Source organism: Morone saxatilis, unplaced genomic scaffold, assembly GCF_004916995.1.
Source record: "Morone saxatilis isolate NCDOM2014 unplaced genomic scaffold, NCSU_SB_2.0 Contig14, whole genome shotgun sequence".
NCBI classification, from domain to species: domain Eukaryota; kingdom Metazoa; phylum Chordata; class Actinopteri; family Moronidae; genus Morone; species Morone saxatilis.
Window position 1 is genome coordinate 7,331,595 of NW_023339696.1, and position 18,597 is coordinate 7,350,191.

The 18,597-nt window shown below is 40.2% G+C and overlaps 1 protein-coding gene across 1 annotated transcript; it reads right to left on the bottom strand.

The window, feature by feature from the left end:
• Window positions 1–666: 666 nt before the first annotated feature.
• Window positions 667–7,790, bottom strand: LOC118323094 (extracellular serine/threonine protein kinase FAM20C-like). The gene is made up of 10 exons (XM_035655017.1): window positions 7,252–7,790; window positions 6,311–6,477; window positions 3,813–3,891; window positions 3,552–3,644; window positions 3,206–3,321; window positions 2,733–2,913; window positions 1,889–1,998; window positions 1,541–1,622; window positions 1,098–1,157; window positions 667–940 (listed from the first exon to the last, which is right to left on the bottom strand). The coding sequence occupies exons 1-10, from the start codon at window positions 7,788–7,790 to the stop codon at window positions 667–669; spliced, it is 1,701 nt and encodes a 566-aa protein (XP_035510910.1).
• Window positions 7,791–18,597: the final 10,807 nt, after the last annotated feature.

Sequence of the window (18,597 nt, forward strand, 5' to 3'; positions counted from 1 at the left end):
CCCACCTTTTTTGGACATGTCCGAAACTGAATCATTTTTGGTGTGACATATTTAAGTGATGTACGACTGTGTGTTTGAACCTGTCCCGGAGATTGCATTATTTGGGATTTCTCCTTCGCTACTTAAACACAATGTTTATAAAAAAAACAATATTATAAAAAATACAAAAAATAAACCAATCAGAGCTGAAAAAAAGTTGATCATCCCCAGGTCGTCAAATACCGACGCTTTATCCAACATTTTTGTAAAAGTGAACTAGCAGCTTTAAGTATCATTTTTAGGTACTTTTACTTTACTTGAATATTTCCATTTCATTTTCTGCCTCTTCAAATAAATTCTACCCAGCAGTAAGTATTAGATAGAAGTAAATTATCCCCCACCTTATGACCAGCTTCTGAAGTGAATTTTTAAATTCATGACTTTTACTTGTACGAGAGTATTTCTTTTACCAGTGAAAACCAGAGGGGTCTCCAGATGATTAAAGGGACAAGAATGAAATAGCACAATTCACGGTGCTATCTGAATTTTGAATATTTGAATATTGCAGGCAGATGTGTAAATTTGTCAAACCTTTGCTCCCTCCTCACCAGCTTCACTATCATAAAATGCTTTGTGCAGACTGTGTGACAAAATCATTCCGACACAGATGTGAGACCAATATATAATTTATTGTTTGAAGCCCCAGTCAGGCTGTTGATCGTAGTCTTCATTATCTCCTTCCAAGTCGTTGTAAATGACATCTTTGTGGTGATGCTGACAGCTCTGCACTACCTGGAGGATGGTGGCAAGGCGTCGGTCCAAAGCAGAGAGGTGTGGCTCAGAGAGAAGGGGGGCCACTCGTGCCAAAGGATCCTGGACCAGAGACTCCCGCATGACATCACTCAGGCGGAAGCCAGGGAGGGACAAGAGTCGCAAGCGGAGGAGGGTGGAGCGACGGATCCTACATATGGGAATGGAGAGTAAGAATTAGTGTTTTTATACTACACCTTACAACTTCACAACTAGTTTCTTACAATTTATTTCACCCACCGTTCATATTTAAGTGTTCAAGTCACTCAGTCAACTAGACTTTTTGTTTGTTTGTTTGTTTGTTTTACCTGCAGCACTGTTGCAAAGGAGCCAGAATAGATGGCTCATCCCGAGAGTGACGCCCAAACCTGGAAAAACATGGGACAGTCACAAGAAAGTCCCGCACATAAAATGTTACCACAATAGACTTTTTTTCACAGCAACATGAAATAGTAGGGTAAACACCGGCGTTACCAATGACACTAATCAAGGCTCTGTTCCATTTAGTGTAGCAGAGCCTTTCCAGTGAGCCAACAATAGCAGCACCCCGACTCTGTCTGACCTGAATGAGATAGAACTTTAATAAGTGTCACTGGTAACACTTGTCTTTACCCTACTATTTCATGTCAGTGGCTGCTGTGAAAATGGTCTTAACTGACACCTGAGTCAGAAATATAGTGTTAGGCTGTCAGTCATGAGTTATTACAACTGCCTGAGCTGCAGTGAGTCAGCAGACATTCACTTTACTCACGCCCGTCCGTTATCCAGATGCAGCAGAAAAGTCTTGTTGCCAAATTTCTCAAACGTCTCATAGTGGTGTCTGTCCATGTTGCCTTTGAATGAAAAACAATCCTGTTTTTTAGACTATGTGAGAGCCATTTTTGTAAAAATGAAAAGAAGAAAATAAATAAATAAATAAATTGATGGAAAATCAAACATCCTGAGTTCATTAACTTGAGAGATAAGGCTCTTATTTACTACATTTCACTCTTAAACTGAGGACATAGAGGTCAGTGACCCCCCATTACACTGCCTGTAAGCCCCCCTTTTGTTGCAAAGTGATTGACTAATGGATTTAGTTTAAAGTGCACAGACTGACTCATGAGGAAGTCCAGTACAGCCATGTCTATGAGATCCACCAGTCTGGTGCCGTGGATGTAAGGAGGCGTCTGTTTCACTGTGTCACAGTAGGCCGGGTCCTTCTCCCACCTGGGAACAACAGTGCAATTCAGTATAATTCAGTTGGAGAGAAAAAAAAATTACACATACAATATTTGTAACTTTCTTCCAACTTTTCTTCTTTTGTTGATAACTTTGAGATTTAGCAGTTAAGAGTCCACCTGGACTGAGCAGGAAAACAGGCAGACTGTAGGCTGATCCATTGGTAGTCTTCACCTTTATCACAACTCAATATGTTCTTTTAGCTCAGCACAGTTTATAGTTCGCTGTTGCTCTGTTGTGATCCAGAGGCCTCCAGATACTTTAACCTGAGGAAAAATGTGTCCACGTTGTTTTTAAAAGTATACAAATGGTTCTCTAACAGCCTGAATTTGGCTTATAAACAATCACACTAATAATGAGCTCTATGTATTGACATTAACATTGATTACACTGACATTAACGCTTTTGTGTTAGCCACAAATTGAATGTTGTGTTGCAGTTCCTCATTCAGACCACTGGAGGGCAGTGAAGACTCGTGATTCTACATACACTTGTCTCAACTGTGAAATCTCCACCAGCAACAAGGTTGAAACATTAAAACACTTATTACCCACCATAAACACAAATAGAAAGTAAAGCAATAAAACAAAGAGGGTAATCATTGCAGAGATGTTTTTCTGTTCAAATTGTTGATTATTAATACTGTAAACATTAGCAATGACATACCTTTGAACGCTACCTTTAAACAAAAAATATCAGTAAGAGACATACTGTGTACCCACTGTGCTAGCTTTGTGCGGCTGTAGGAGCGTCTCCATGGTGACCTCCACGACCTGCGGGGAGCGAGGGTGAGGTCAGGTAGCATGACAGCCAGGGAAACCTCCAGTGCATGCGGCTGACCGCACACTGGGTGCTCTGACGAACAGTAGTACTCACACCGGCCATAGAAACACACGTTCCCCACTAGAGGGAGTCAGACAGACGACAGCTTTTGGTTTATCGGTCGGTAGGGCAAGGGAAAAATGTTGATCGCTGTTTCCTAAAGCCAGAGGAAATGTCCTCAAATGTCTTGTTTTGTCCACAACCAAAATATATTCAGTTTACTGTCATTAAGGACTAAAGAAACCAAAAAATATTCACATTTGAGAAACTGACATCAGAGAATTTGACTCAAAATGTAAAAAATCTTTTGTGAAAATAGGTCTTGCTTTGTGAAAGTGCAAAGGCTTGGATACATACTGATATACACACATACCAGGGGAAGTGAAGAAGGTCCTAGACAGCCTGTGGTCAGTGGTGATCTCTCTGATCTCTGTAGTGACATTGACGAGTCGACCGACCACTGGAGGGATCCTGTTAAAGCCCAACAATCTGAGACAGACACAAACATTAACAAAAGAAAGATACACAAAATAAAACAAAAGTAAAGACAGAGGGCATCAGCAAGAATAAAGGGCACTAGTGCTGTATTATTTTTTAAAACTCACACTTCACTTCCTTATCCTATAATACAAGCTGTACAGTGGCTTTATTAAAGAATAACTCCAGTGTTGGACCAGTGACCTGGTGGCTACTGCTGTGCCTGGTGCAACACAATGTACCTGTCAAGGTGAAAAGCAGCGATCTCTGCATTGTGTCTTTCAAAGTCTGAGAAGTAGAAGAGGTTTACATCCGTCTCTGCATCTCTGGATTGTCTGTGCCATAGAAAAACACGTACACACAAATGTTTCAGGCTATATGCTGAGATACATACTGAAGATGTGACCTCTAGTTGTGATGTGGCTGTCAGCATTACTGAACTGGAGCAACACAAACACTGTCAGCAGTCAGTCATTTATCTTTCAGTTACAGTGCTGTCTTACTTCATGGGCTTCAGCAGAGCTTGTCCGTAGTTTGGAAACGACATGAGCAGTTTGAGCTGGGTGCCTCCTGTCTTCTGAACTGAAAGATATGCATAAACTGAATATGGAGTGTGCATCAACAGTGCAAAAAGACAGACAAATTCATTGCTTACACACTCACATCAGGACCGTTGTAAGTCATCATTAGAAACACATATCACATACTAAAATATGTTTTATGGTTACTGAATACTGAACTGGGTGTATGTTCAGTGCAGTACACTGGCTTACTGCAGGTAAACCACCAACTGCCACTGGACCCTCCATTTGATAAATTACTGCAATAAGACCTGGATAAAATACTTAATGACACACATTGATTTAGTTTTTGGCAGCATAATGCATTATTCATGTAAAAACATGTGAATCTTGTCTTTTTGAAGATCTCTCTGGTGACAATTCAACCCCTGCACCACACAAACAAGAAACTAAGTGTGTCATTTGCTAGTTTGCAAAAAGACTGAACTTATTTTAGCAACAGTGAGATCTGTAAATTTGACACCAAGGCACTTTTTAGGTCTTTCATCCAGAAAAAAAAAGCATGAGTCACCTCTTCCACACTTCAAACAACTGGGACAGTGTGAATGAGTTAAATCAAAGCATGTGTTCTTTCAAGGTTAAGGTACCAGACATTCAGAGGAGGAGACTTCTTTGGTTGTTGCATGCCATGCTTGTAGGAGCAAGTCCAATAAATAATTCAAAAGCTATAAATCCTGAGATATAAATCAGATTCTCTCATATTTATTTATAATATCTTTATAATATCAGTTACAACTCTGATTAAAGGAAAATAAATCTGAATTCAAATGTTTCAAGGTATTTACACTGCGGTGAGTGTTAAACTTGAAAGAAAATGGATGACACAGTCACGAAAAATCAGCCTGTAGCCGAGATTAGTGCTTAATCTGCACCGTATAACACAAATCTCAATGCATTATTCATTCTGCAGCGCGCTGAAGACTGAGATGAGCAAACACAAAATGAGCATGTGTTGATGTGAGGGACTCGTGTGCATATGTGCATTTAAGTACGTGTATGGGGATGAGTGGGTGTTGAGATAATGTAAGTTTGTGGGAGGATTATATTTATGACCTGACAAGAAAAAAATCACACAAGCTGCGTATTGAAGATGTTCGATTATCTGGTTTGTATAAAACATCAGTCACTTTTGTCTTAACCTGTATGCATTTGCATTTCATTTGACTTTGTAGTGTGTGTGTGGGCCTGAGTTTGTGTCTGAGTGCGTATGCAGAACTTCATTTGCCTCCCAGCACAAACTACGGCCTCAGAATCTGTACACAGTCTCACATTACCAATTTTCATTTTTCTATTGCTAAGATTTTTGGATTGCAATACGTTGCTAATGTTATTGTGTCCACCATTCAATAAATGTAAAATAGATATTCACATTGCACACACACACACGCAATCCATTTATGGCCTACAGTGCATGCCTCCTCTATGTTTGCTTTTCCACCTTCTCCTAACTCATATTTCACTAAAAAGGATTTGTGTTTATCTTTTATTCTGTGTAAATGTGCTTTGTGATTTCAATGTGTGTGAATTTAGTTTGAATCTAAGATATGTGTACCCAAGGATCTGTCATCCTACTTGTGTAACTTTATGTGTGTTTCTAAAAATGTAATATTCACTGTCTAAATATGAACTTTGGCTCGGCTGACTGTTTTCACGAAGGAAAAACTTTAGTGTTGCCTCTGGCTCTTTCACAGCTTGTTTGTATAGCGGGATAGGAGTTAAAGTGAGGAAGCAGTGTGTGGCTTTATTATAGTAGCAAGAGGACTCTGAATGATCATACTTAAATGAAATCTGTGCACTACTAGGGCAATTGAGGGTAAAGGTCAGCTTATAACCATTTGTAAATTTTGCTGTGTTGAGCAATGTTGCGCTCTGAGATGAAGTACTGTATTTTATCTGTGGGTGGCCTTGAACCCCGACTACATAAAGTGTCAAACAATGACAAACATGGGGATAGTGGCATTGAAAATGAAAAAGCAAGAGTTAATCTAATTGAATTGTTATGTCTTCAACTCTTACAACACATTTCCTAAAAATAACTGGCTCCTCACACGGCCTTGTTTCAGTAAAAGCCGAATACAGGTCCAGATATTCAATATGTTAATGACTTAATTAAGTTTTTTCACATGAGTGGGTTGTGCAGGTTTTGGCAGAACGTGGATCATATTTAAAGAATCGTGTCTGCAGTATGTTTTCTAAACATTTTACTCAAGTGAGAAATTCTGTCTGGCTGAAACTTCAGGGTGTATTTTTAGGAGCAGAAAGATTAAAGTAAGTGTAATTAAATCCCTGGTAATCCTTCACCTTTCTCCCTGTGCACCCTCCTCTAATGTCTCTCCTTTGTTTCTGGTGGTTTTAACTGACTGCGTCCTCTCTTCTGTTTGTTCTCTTGCATGTTAGCCCTGCCCCCCTCATTTGCTCACCAGCCCCAAGGATACGCTGAGTTGCCAAATATTGAGTCAGCTGGGCCAGGTTGGGATCCTTCCTGTTGTACAGCTCCCAGCGAGAGATGCCCAGGTGGAACCGCAGCCAGGGAGGGTGGGTCTCCACATCGCTCGTCCAAGTGACTTTGTCGTAGCCTTCCTCCTGACTGGCACTCTGCCTTCAGGAGAGGAAGTGAAGGTGATAAATAGGCAGAACTGGCCAAGGAAGGTTATAGTTAAACTGAATTTCAGAGAGTTGGCTTCAGGTTGGCTCTGAGATATAAAACAAGCTGTAGGGGTAAAAAGTGTGATGAGGTATATGTATGTTCCATATGAAGCAACACTTTAGCAACTAAAGCAACACATTACATGCAATTAGAATAATTTTTCAAAACATATGCAGCCTAGAGGCTGAAAGATCTGAGAGAGCACATCAATGCTTTGACCTAAATGCGAATATCAGCATTGATCAGCACGTTAGCAATGCTAACTACAACAAAATACTCAAATACCACATAACTATCTTCACTGTTTTAACTTAGTGTGTGTCTAGCATGCTAGGGAAATGTTGGTTTTGCAGATATAGCCTAGTATTGGACACAGGTATTGGACAAATTAAAAGTTTTGACCTGACACACCTGAAAAGTCAGGGTTTGTGCCAAATTTCATGGCAATCCAGTAGTTGTTTAATAGGAACTAAAACCTAATGGTGGCGCTAGAGGAAAAGTCTGAGGATCACCAAAGTCAGCATCGGCTTCAGCCTCTGAGGATCTTGAATGTCTTTATAGACTTAGGACATTCATCCGGTAGTGGTTGATTTGAACTTAAGCGTGGCAATAAATGTCTCATTTGTAAAGCAAGCCAGAAGCTTAAATTTTCACATTTTTATAAAAGATTTCTGTGTAGAAAACTGTGGTCCATCCATCTGTTTCACTTACCACTCACTGTCACTATTGATGGCGTCTTCACTTCGCCCTTCCTCACTTCCCGTATCCCCTGCGTGTTCATTTGTCTTCACCCTCAGCAGCCAATCATCTTGCAGCAGCTCTGGGCGTGGCAGGTTGTACAGCGGGTGCTTGAACAGCGCTTCCAGCTTAGAACCACTCTTAACCTTTTGAATCACTTTTACAGATCCAATCAGCTTCTTCTCTCTCTCAGTGGCGTCACTGAATGAGTCTTTCTCTTTAGGATGCAAGGTTTTGGCATTCGGTTTGTGATGCTCTTCGTCCTGACGGCTTGTTGGGAGTTTATGTGAGGAGGACACAGCTGAAGAAGAGGAGGAGTGGGCACTAGACTGATGGTGCTGAGTATCTGTTCGTGGAATGGAAGAAGATGACAAAGAGGAGGAGGTGGGAAGGACACAGGCAGTCTGGAGGACTGAGAGACAAAAAAATGCCAGAAGGAGGTGGAGAGCGAGGGACAGGCACGCCAGACCCAGATAGATGGAGCGAGTGGATTGACACAGGTTCAGTTTTATCATGCTGGAGGAAAGAGAGGCAACAACAGAGAAAGACATTTAAAATCTAAACCATGACCTGCCAGCCCATCAAACCTGATCATGATGAAACATTTTTTGATCATTGCATTCTTATACACACACACAGAAGTGGACAAAATAAGAAAAACACCAGATGAATACTAACTTTTACTTTGAAGTAACTCCATTGCTCACAAAGGTTGTATTTGGGTAAATGCCAATTAATGATGTTAATGAATCAACATGAAACAACTAACAATGTACTGGTCAGAGGTTACACAGGGGCTCCAGGGTGCAGTGCTCTGTCTACTTCATTCACACCTCATGACTATGGATAATGGATCCATCCATGTAAAGCCTGAATGCTCTCACGTAACATTTTATAAGTTGAGCAGGAATTCAAGTTTTGAAAACTAGAAGTCTGTCATCAGGTGTAGGCTAATTTAAGCTAGCTAAACTAGCTGAATATTTTCATCCCAGTTGCAGCCATGGATTTGAGAAAGTGGTTGACCGGCTTAGTAGCAATCACTTCATGGCCAAAGGTTGTGATGAGTTGTCGGAGTTACTGTCAGTGTCACCGGCTACTACTAGCCTGCCTCATAATGCTACATCTTGCTGTGCTGACAGTGCTATTGAACCTGACACCACTGTGGATGATTTAGGAGAGGATGGACCTTGGTCAGTCTCCACCTCCCCATGGGCCTGTTAGGGAGCAACCAGTCAGTCCGGAAAGCGGATGCAGCTTCATTTGCGTGCATTTTTGTTCATGTAAAATGTGCATGTCCTTGCATTTATTTGTGATTTCTCCTTGGGTTTTTAGTCAAATTTTTAGGATAAGGGATTTTTATCTTAAAAAGTTCTCCTGGGGAGCATACCATAGAATTGTTTCACTTGCACATTACATTGCCACTTGCCAGTAACTTGGTGGCCCTCTGTGCCCCTTTGGATAGATGCACTAGATCAGACAATGGTACTAGTCACATTAAATACAAAATTATTTAATTTGACAAAGGAAACAATTATCATGCTAAGATTTACCATTTAATTTGCACTAAACACAAAAAATATCTGAAGTTGACATTCATCCAGAGTGCGCCATTAGTAACAAATTTCACGTCAAACCATCCAGTAACTGTCGAAACATTTCACTCAAAACTATGAGTGTTAACCTCATGGTGGCACAAGAGAAAAGGTCAGAGCATTACTAATCGGTAAGCTTCATCACCATGAATGTCTGTTCAGAATTTTGTACCAATTCATCCAGTAGAAGCTGAGATATCACTGAATAGGTTAGGATTTTGACCTGCTGAGGGTGCTACATGAAAGTCAGTCACTAGGATTCATCCCTCGGCCACCATGAATATCTGTAGCAAATCAAAGTCACATTCCAATAGTTGTTGAGACATTTATTCAGAACCACAAGTGAATGTCACGGTGGCGCTAAAAAGTTAGAGGACTATCAATGTCAGTAAGATTCATTATTTGGGGACCATGGATGAAACATGTCATGTCAGTCCCTCCAGTAGTTGTTGAGATATTTCAGTCTAGACCAAAGTGCTGAATGGCTGACAGACTGAGAGGCTGACACAGCCATTCAATCTGCAACAAAATTGCATATTATAAAATAACTGTTTTTTTGAACACCTCTGGAAAAAATTAATGCTGAAAAATGCATGAATATAGGGCGCTGCACTATAAATTATGGAATGATAAAAATGTATTCTTGCATCTTTGACCTGTTTGGAGAAAGCCAAATGTTTCATCTAACCATCAGTATGGGAGCCACGTTAGCAAGGCCATTTCACTAAATGTCTGCATGGTTGTAAAACAGTTTATACATTCTAGCTATATACCACATGTGGCACTACCACAATAATATCCTGCTTTTAAAGACATCCAGCAGCGGTATCATGATCGTCATGATGCAGTTAAACACCTGCTTTCGTCTCCTTAAACATAATTGAGACTTTACTGGATGTTTAGGAACTCAAGTCTGCATGTCTTTACTCCTCATTAAACTGGAGGCTCATCTAAGTCACATCAATAAGCAAACATTTAGAAGGATAAACACTCTGTTGATGAATTTACACTGAAGACAGAGGGATGAGCAGAGAGACAGGGACTCATGCATACCTTCACACTCCACTAGTTAAGCAGAAAACTGTCAGATAATCATTGACATCAAATCCTCAAAGAAAGAAAAGCTCACTAAGAAAATCAATACATTATTGAACAACTTGCTGCTCCCAAATTCCCTGTGTGGACCAGCAGGCTGGAGGAATTACTTACATCTCTTTCCCTTGAAGACCTTTTCATCCCCTCTCGGTTCTGCTCCCCTTCTTCTGTGAAAGAGGAAGATATTTAGAGTTTGGTGGCATTTCTACCTTTTTTTTTGCCCTGTTGCATATGTATGTTTGTTTGTTATCATACGGTCACTGCAGTCCAAACAGAAGAGGACTGGCATGCTGCGGTTGCAGTGACCTGTGTCTGCGTGACCCACAGTTAAGAGGAAGGGAATGACTACATACTGCCAAATGATCTTTTACTCTGTCTGGATCAATGCAGGGTGAGTGATAATAGCGGTGCTACACAGCTACAATGGAGCAGCTTTGAAAAAGAAAATGCTAACAACACATTCCACCTTCTCTTCTATTTTCTTGTCTGAGTTGTTCTACCATTCTTACGCTGATGATTTTCTGTTTCAGGGTTTGACTTTAAAGGACACTCGATGTGGTTTGTGTTCATTTCATTTCTTTTATCAAGCACAATGTTTTGCTTCAACACTCAATGGAAATACAAGAGATGTCAGTGAGCTGGATCCTCTTATAAACTGTTTGATACTGGCAGAGCATTAAGATCCATACACAGAGAAACATGCAGAGTAATGAATTCACACTCTAAAGGAGCCCAGATTAAATCAAATATTCATCAATTCAACGGTTTCTCTTTTTGCCTCTTTTTGAACCTGTCCCCTCTTCTTTTCTGCCCCCCCCTCTCTCCCCCCCTTTTTTTTTAATCATAAACCATCCATTACATCTCCTGCTACGGCTTTAAATCCTTCTCTGACTTTCAGTGTTTTCTGTCCTCCAAGGGTTGAAAAATCACTCTGTTGTATACCGCTAATTAACCAACTGCATGTTTCTGTTAATTAGCTAACTTCGCTAAGAGAGAGAATGTATTATGTATGTTGCAGCAGGTCCCAGTAGAATAGGCTGATGTTTTTCAAACCTGCGGCAACGTGCTGCGGTATCGTATGCAGCCTCTGAGTGTTTTATCACACGTAAACAACTTTTAAATGTCACAAATTAGATTATAATATAAACACACACAGACAGACAGAGAGAATAGATCACTTGTCAGGTAAACGTTTGAGTAAATAAAAAAATCTTAATGCATGACAATACTAATTTATCCTAATTATTCATCGTGATTATGATGTCCTTGGACTTTGGTTTAGGGGTGTTATGATTCATTACATTCATGGTCTGATGTGTTGGTGTCATGATTCAAAACATTTTCAATACATCACTGTAAGGAGTGCCTGAGAATGTATTCAGACGTATTAAAGTGGTGGAACAGAGTTTTGTACATTGTGTATGACATATTGTATAACATTAGCCAGTGCTGTACAATATTAATGTGTCTTCTGCCACGCTAGCGCTCCGTGAGGCATGTGTAATAATGCTAAAAGCTAATATTAGCATGCTACCATACTCACAATGACAATATTAACATGCTAATCTTAAGCAGATATAACATTTACCATGTTCACTTTTTTATGTTTACTGAGTTTGCACTTAACAAACATTGCACAAAACATAAAGTATAGCTAATGCTGATATTTAATCAAAAAACAATTTTATTTTAATTTTATTGGACAATTAAGATTTTTTACAAAAGTTATTACAATTCATCCTAAGAGGACCATAAATGTCTGAACAAAATTTCAAGGGAATCTGTCCAAGTGAGACATTTCACTCAAAACCACAAATGTGAACCTTATGGTTGGACTTAAGGAAAAATCTGAGCATCGCCAATGTTGTCCTCTGAGAAACATGACTGTCTGTTTAAAATTGTATGGCAGTCCATCAGATATTTGTTGATATTTCAGTTTGGTCCAAAGTGGTGGACCTACATACCAACCGACCATCCATAGAGCCATGCTGCTATCTTGGCTAAAAATGTTCAGTTGTTAAAGGTCCAATGTAAAATAATTAGGGATATTTAGAGGTTATTTTGGCAAACAATTAATATATTATTCATAGGTATGTTTTCATTTGTGTAAAGTAGGCATAATATAGGCATAGTTGTTTTCTTGTTCCCTAAGAATGAGCCGTTTTTATCTACAGACACCGCTGGTTGCCTTCCATGGAGTCTGACATGTTTCTACAGTAGCCCAGAAGGGACAAAAAAAAACGCTGAAGGGGCCTTTCGTGTTTTCTGTGACATCCGTGGCCACTACAGTTTCTCCTACTTCCTCACAGCCCATTCTAATTCCCAGCCTTTCAAATACAGACACTAGCGGTGTTCCGTTAGTTGCTATCTGAAACTGTACTGCACTGTATGACACAAACTGGAGCAAATAGTGTATTCATTGGGGAGTGTTTTTTAAGGTGTGGATTGATATGGATTAGTGAGTATTTTATAGCAGCAGGACTGTGACAGAATTGACCCAAAACAGCAGCAATAAAGGAATGTGTCACCCAGTGTAACAGTGTGACTTATTGATGTGTTTTAATAGTTTTTGCATAATAATGTCATGGACAATACTTGGTTTTGGACCTTTTATGGTATTTATTGACAATAAAGAAACCTTTCTGCCTCTGAGCATACTAAATAAGCCTAAGAAAACCCCCAAACAAAATATATAAAACCATTTAAAGACACTGTATAAAAGCAGCTTTTAAAAGAAAACTTATCAGAAATACTTTAGAAATACTTTAATCGAAGAGGACAAAGACCAAAGGCCATTTCTTAAACTGTGGACCCTGATGGTAAAAGCATGGTCACCTTTAGATTATAAAGTAGACCTTGGGAGGATGAGCTGTGCTAGCAAATATCATAAAGCCTCCACTAAGTGTAAGGCCTCGATAACTGAGAAATAACTAGAGGATCTGACTGTAACACTGACAACGGATGTCTGAGTGGAGGACATGCACAGGGCATCATAAGAGTCCACATACACTACTGCATCAGCCCAGTGCATAACATAGAGTATAATTAACTCTAGTGTAGCATCGTGTAATGTGATACCTTATGAATAGCTGTCTTTTTACATTTATCTTCCTCCAGAGGGAGATCCAAGGTCACTCTGTGGTCAGAAGCTTCACAACAGCAGCCAAAAGAAAAGATGAGCTCTGATCAGTGAAGGCACAATACATCCTGACCAACCTGGTCTATCAGGGCTCTGGACTTATTGCAAGATGTCAAGAAATCAAATATAACAGGATATTTTAAAGTTGTGCTGCTTTCAATTTCTTTTTAGCCCCTCTCCCATCGTTGATGGCTTCCTCCCATTCACACGCACACACAAAACAGACCCAAACCTCACATTCAAACAACGAAAAACATCCTTCAAAGCTTTGAAGCCCCGTTTCCCTCACAGCAGTCGCAGCTTAATGTAGGTTGCTTGGAAACAACCCAGAATTTGGCACCTAATTGGAGCGTGCGCGTGCTTTATCCAGCAGGCAGGCGGATGGCGACTCTGTTGTGCAAACTCAGGATAATAAGACAAAGTGAATTTCAGATCACATCTGGCACATTAGAGGGAGACCGAGTGGCAGGGGGCCTATCGGATCACGTGGAGGGGTTGACCGATGAAAGCCTGGGAGACCTGATGTGTGTTGGGTCCTAAAATTTGCGTCCTCGTGTACTAGTGTGTGTGTGTGACAGGGTGTAAAAACTGCTTAAGTGGCCTTATGAGAACCCAAGGGTGCAAGAGTTTTTTTTTTTAGGTGTGTGCGAGTGTGGAATACAAAGAGTGTGAAGTGTTTAATCATGTGTCGGCTGATGTTTGAAGTGTTGCAGGCGCTGTATCTCTCTGTGGTTTACTTTCTCTTTGTGTTTAACCTACAGTATCTGTTTGTAGGTGTGTGTGTATGTGTGTGTAGGTGTGTGTGTGTGTCTGAAATGCAAAAGAAGCATTTCATCATGTGTTGCCTGCTGTTTGATGTGATGGAAGGGCTCCTTGGTCTTTCACTCATCCTCCTACTCCCTCTCTTCCTTTCTCATTCTATCACAGCTTATCTCTCTATTCCTTTCCCTCACCTGCTCTTTTCTTGTCTTCACCACTTCTCTTGTTTTCCGCCTACTCTCTCTCTCTCTTCTTCCCCCACCGCCTCCCTCTCTGCCTCTCTCTCTCTCCCTCTCTGTCTCTGTAAGCTCAGAGGCCCGAAGTCTTTGAAAGCATTGACTCCTGTGGCTCGGGCTGCTGCTGCTGCTGCTACACTCCCAGTATGGATGGCCATGAATATTTCATCTGGGGAGAGAAAGAGAGAGGAGAGAGAGGGGGGAGGGAGGGGAGGGAAGGAATGAAGGCAGGGATTGAAAGATGTGGGAGACAAATGAGAGAAAATGAGAGGGAGAGACAAAAGTAGTGGAGCAAAACAGGTGAGAGCAAGAGGTGCAAAGGAAGACAAAGAGGAACAGATCCAAACGGAGAAGAAGGGGGAAGGAGAGTATAAGCAGGGAAAGACAGAGAGAAAGAGAGAGATGGAGGGCAGGAGAGGTAAGATAGATGCTGGAAGAGAGTGAGACCATAAGGAGAGAACTCGCCTGGAATACCAACTAGAGTCAGAGCAACAATGTGTTTGATTTTACGCCACACTCACACGCAATATAACTCACAAAAACAACGCAAGTGGAAAACCATGTCAACCTTCCTGTATCCCCAGTGGAGAAATTCTAGTCGTTCCCATCGTCTACATTTCTTTCACTACATCCATCTTTCATAACCTCTTGTGCATCTCTCTTTCTCTCGTCATCTATTTCATGGTGACAGATTGTGGAATAATCTAATCCCGTATCTCTCCACATGGGACAATCTGTCATCAGATGAAGCTCAGTGTGTGGATCTCTATAGCCTACATGTATATGGATTATACTCTGAGAGGAAGCGAGGGGCAATTAGGAGAGAAGGAAAGGAAGGAACGAGCGAGGGGAAGGAAATTAGAATAGAAAATAAGAATGTAACCACTTGCCTGTACATATAATGAATACATGAATTATGTTAAGACAGTTATCACCGGTTCTCTGAAGGTACAGTTTGAACCTGGTACTTCATGTGCACATTTGTAAAGTGAGTGATTCCACCTGCCATACAGTGATGTATGATTGGTTATCTCGTGTTTTTTTCTCTCTCTCTCTTCACCAATTGATTAGAAATAAGCAGCACTTCATACAAATACAGTGAATTTATATCAATATGTCCCTGGAATTAACATGTGACTCATATGGGGGATTACAGTTGATAAACCTGACCCCTATCTTTTCTTATCCATGTACATATTATTTTTATTTGTAATTTGGGCAGTTAATGACAGATAAGCCTGAGGTAGGCTGGCTCAGAATGTAATGTATGTCTGTATGAACATGTTGTGACTTTAATACAGTTATTGTACAGTACAGTCTGGGATTGCACAATGAAATGCAGTTTGGCCACTTTACAGTTGCACTAAGAGAAGAAATAAAGAGGAAAACTAAATTATATTTGATATACTTTACGGTTACATATACATATATACACATGTATGTACAAATAATATGTACAGTATGTGTAGCCTAATATGACTGTTTTAAATTAGTGCAGAAAGACATTGTTATGTGGGAAAGAGGGTAATGCCAAAACAACAAAAATTGGTCATCTGTCAGACAGGCTAGCTCGCTGTTCTGCTGAAATAACTTGTTGGTCTTTTATAATGTGCTGCTGAGCCAACTGTACGACTGATATTATGCGCCTTACCAGACGATAAATGGAAGCACAGAAACAGATGCAGCGCTGGTACCCTCAGGCTGTAACACAGGCTTTATTTAATTTGAAGTCTCACGCCAAAACTGATACAGCCCTGATGACATCACTATGACATCATCAGTGCTGTTTTCTCAGACTTGACAGAGCGCTTCCAAAACCCACAGAGGATATTACACAATGTTTTTTTTTACATGCTGTGTAGCACTCATTATGATGGAGAGTCTTTCTCTCCAAATAAAACTTAACTCACAGTAGAAAAACTTTCCAGCTGGCAGCACTGTGAAGTATTAAATTGCTTCTGAAAACTCATATTCATTGAAATGGTTTTATTGTGTTGTACTATTCCTGCACTCAGTGTTTAAATACTGTGGTTTGTTTTTTACGCTGTGTTTATATGCTCTGTATTCTTACAGTCCTGCTGTGGTTCCATGATGTAGTTTTAATATTTTTTATTTCTGGTATTTTACTTTTTCTGCCTGCCGCTTCTATCGTTGTTGCCTAATCTTAAATTCATCCCTTGTGTTTTTTCTATTTTACGCTTTAATTGTTTTATTTTGTTTTTCATAAAGCATGTTGTTATACTACCAAATAGAAAATCATTATATTAGTTTAATTTTGCTGTAGCTGCCATTTGGAATTCAGTCCCCTACCCACAAAACAATGATTTTTCTGTAAAATGAACTGAGTGGCACCAGGTTACATAATAAAAAAAAACTACATTTAAATGCACCTTTGTCTTTTTATTGTTGCTGTTTTATCTTTACATGTGCTTTTAATGTTATCAGTCTGCCTTGTGCCTCAGCTAACAAGCTAAAAATGCTCACTTTGGCCCGTTTGTTCCAAGTTCTTCACCTGTTTCATTATGTTGTATTCTGGCTCGAATGTCACTCAATGCCAAGCGCTGGTCCTGGGGGCTTGTTTCTTACCAGAGCAGTGTACTGTAGGTAGAGAAATACTATTACAACAGAGAGATGGGAGAGGTCAAAGGTTATTACAGCTTACTAACAGAGCCTCAGGGGTTGTGTGATGAAGCAATATGTAGGCCTTTGAAGTGGATAGCTTACAGCAGCATGACACAGCCAGTATGAGGATAGTGACACTGGGACTAGCAGCATCCCACGCTGGTCATGACTCTACTACTTCACCCAACAGCCAGCTGTGATTGTTTCTTACTTTCTCACCAAACCTGCAACGACTCACCCAGTCTCCATGGAAGTCATGTCCTCAGTGATGATGTCCTCACGCAATAATACAGTAGAGACAAAAATAAAGTGTTAAAAGATTGCAGCGTGTGACATGTGCACACGCTCATGACTCATTAGCTGAAGGAGTGTCGTGCTGCTAATACATGCTCGTGATTCTTAATTGATGAGTTTTATTTAGAGTGGTTGCGGGGCGGATTTGGAGGATCCATTACTCATGAAATCTAACTGAAGATGTGGGTTGGGTTTTTTTTTTCTCAACCGTAATTTTCAAATACTGATGAAGAGAGACTCGGGGGAAGAGAGAGAGAGTGAGCCATTTTTAATTTAATCAAGATAAGGTTGTCAGCAAAAAGCCAAGATTCCAAAGTGTGTGTGTGTGTGTGTGTGTGTGTGTGTGTGTGTGTTTGTGCGTGCATACCTGTGTTTGTTACTTTCTACCTTGCAGAAAATTGATTTCCAGATGGCATGAAAAGCCCTCAGAGGACATGGGTGTGTGTGCACGTTTGGAAGAAATTTGGAGGACAAAACATGGAGATGGATGCATTTTTAAAGACACACGCACCTTGAAATGCAGCAAGAAGACTGGAGGGTGACTGAGTGCACAACACATTTATATTTTAGTTGAGGTAAAATAGACTCCACCGCTCCTCGCTAGCTTCTAGACTGATCTCTGTCCTGTACATACACATGGCGGCTAGCAGGCTGCAGCGAACCAGTTGATAGCATGATGTTTTTTTAATGTCCCAATGATGTTAAACTTCATGTGGAATTTGACGTGGCTTATAAAGGCAGGCAAACAATAAACAGCTTTGATAAAATTTTCCTTTTGTTCCTCTTTTTTCTTTGTACGTATAAAATTTGACACTTTTGACTGTATTTCTCATCCTTCATCATTCCCACACCCGGCTCACTCTTCTGACGCTCATTTGTCTTCACACCACACTCCAATTGTTTGTGCAGAAACAGGGAATAAATGTACCTCATGATAAATAATGAAAAAAGAGTGGCTGTTTAATACAAATGCTGAGATTGATGGATTCACAATATTCACCAGCTCCAAAAGCAAAAATAAAGACAAAATACTTGACAGCGTCTTGCCTGGAAACACACACTTTGGTCCGTTTTGTTCAACATCACAGACACACACAAGCTTAAAGAAACACGCATAAAGGGCACAAGCGCTTAACTTTAAGTGATGGCTGGAAAAAGTACAATGCACAATGAGTAAATCATTCGGGATGTGTTTTATAAATAAATGAAGACACAAAATAGATTGTCACAGACAGGCACACCCAACAGCCGAGAAAGCTGCATTTGTGCACACACACACACACACACACACACCCACACTCACACACTTGACAACAGAGCCAAAACCCTCTCTGAATTGAGTCACATGCTTTAAAAATTCATCGCAACAAAATTGGAGAAAGTAAAAGACGGAAGGTTGAGTAAGAGGAGGCTACAGAGATGAAATTAGACAGAGAAAGAGAGAGAGAGAGAGAGCTCTGGAGGGAAATGTAAGGGGGAGATAACATTTGTGTGGAAACAACCAAGAATTAAGAAGGCTGATGTTGTCTGCTTATAAAGCATTATAAAACTATTACAATATAAAATTCTAATGTGTGAAATAATG

What these genes read in the sequence shown, in the direction of transcription:
- LOC118323094 (XM_035655017.1), bottom strand. Translation starts at nt 7,790, where the DNA reads ATGATAAAACTGAACCTGTGTCAATCCACTCGCTCCATCTATCTGGGT. An exon ending in GCTCTGCTGAAGCCCATGAA is followed by an intron (nt 3,645 to 3,812) that starts GTAAGACAGCAC and finishes TCTATGGCACAG; the next exon opens with ACAATCCAGAGATGCAGAGA. An exon ending in AGCCGCACAAAGCTAGCACA is followed by an intron (nt 1,999 to 2,732) that starts GTGGGTACACAG and finishes TGTTGTTCCCAG; the next exon opens with GTGGGAGAAGGACCCGGCCT.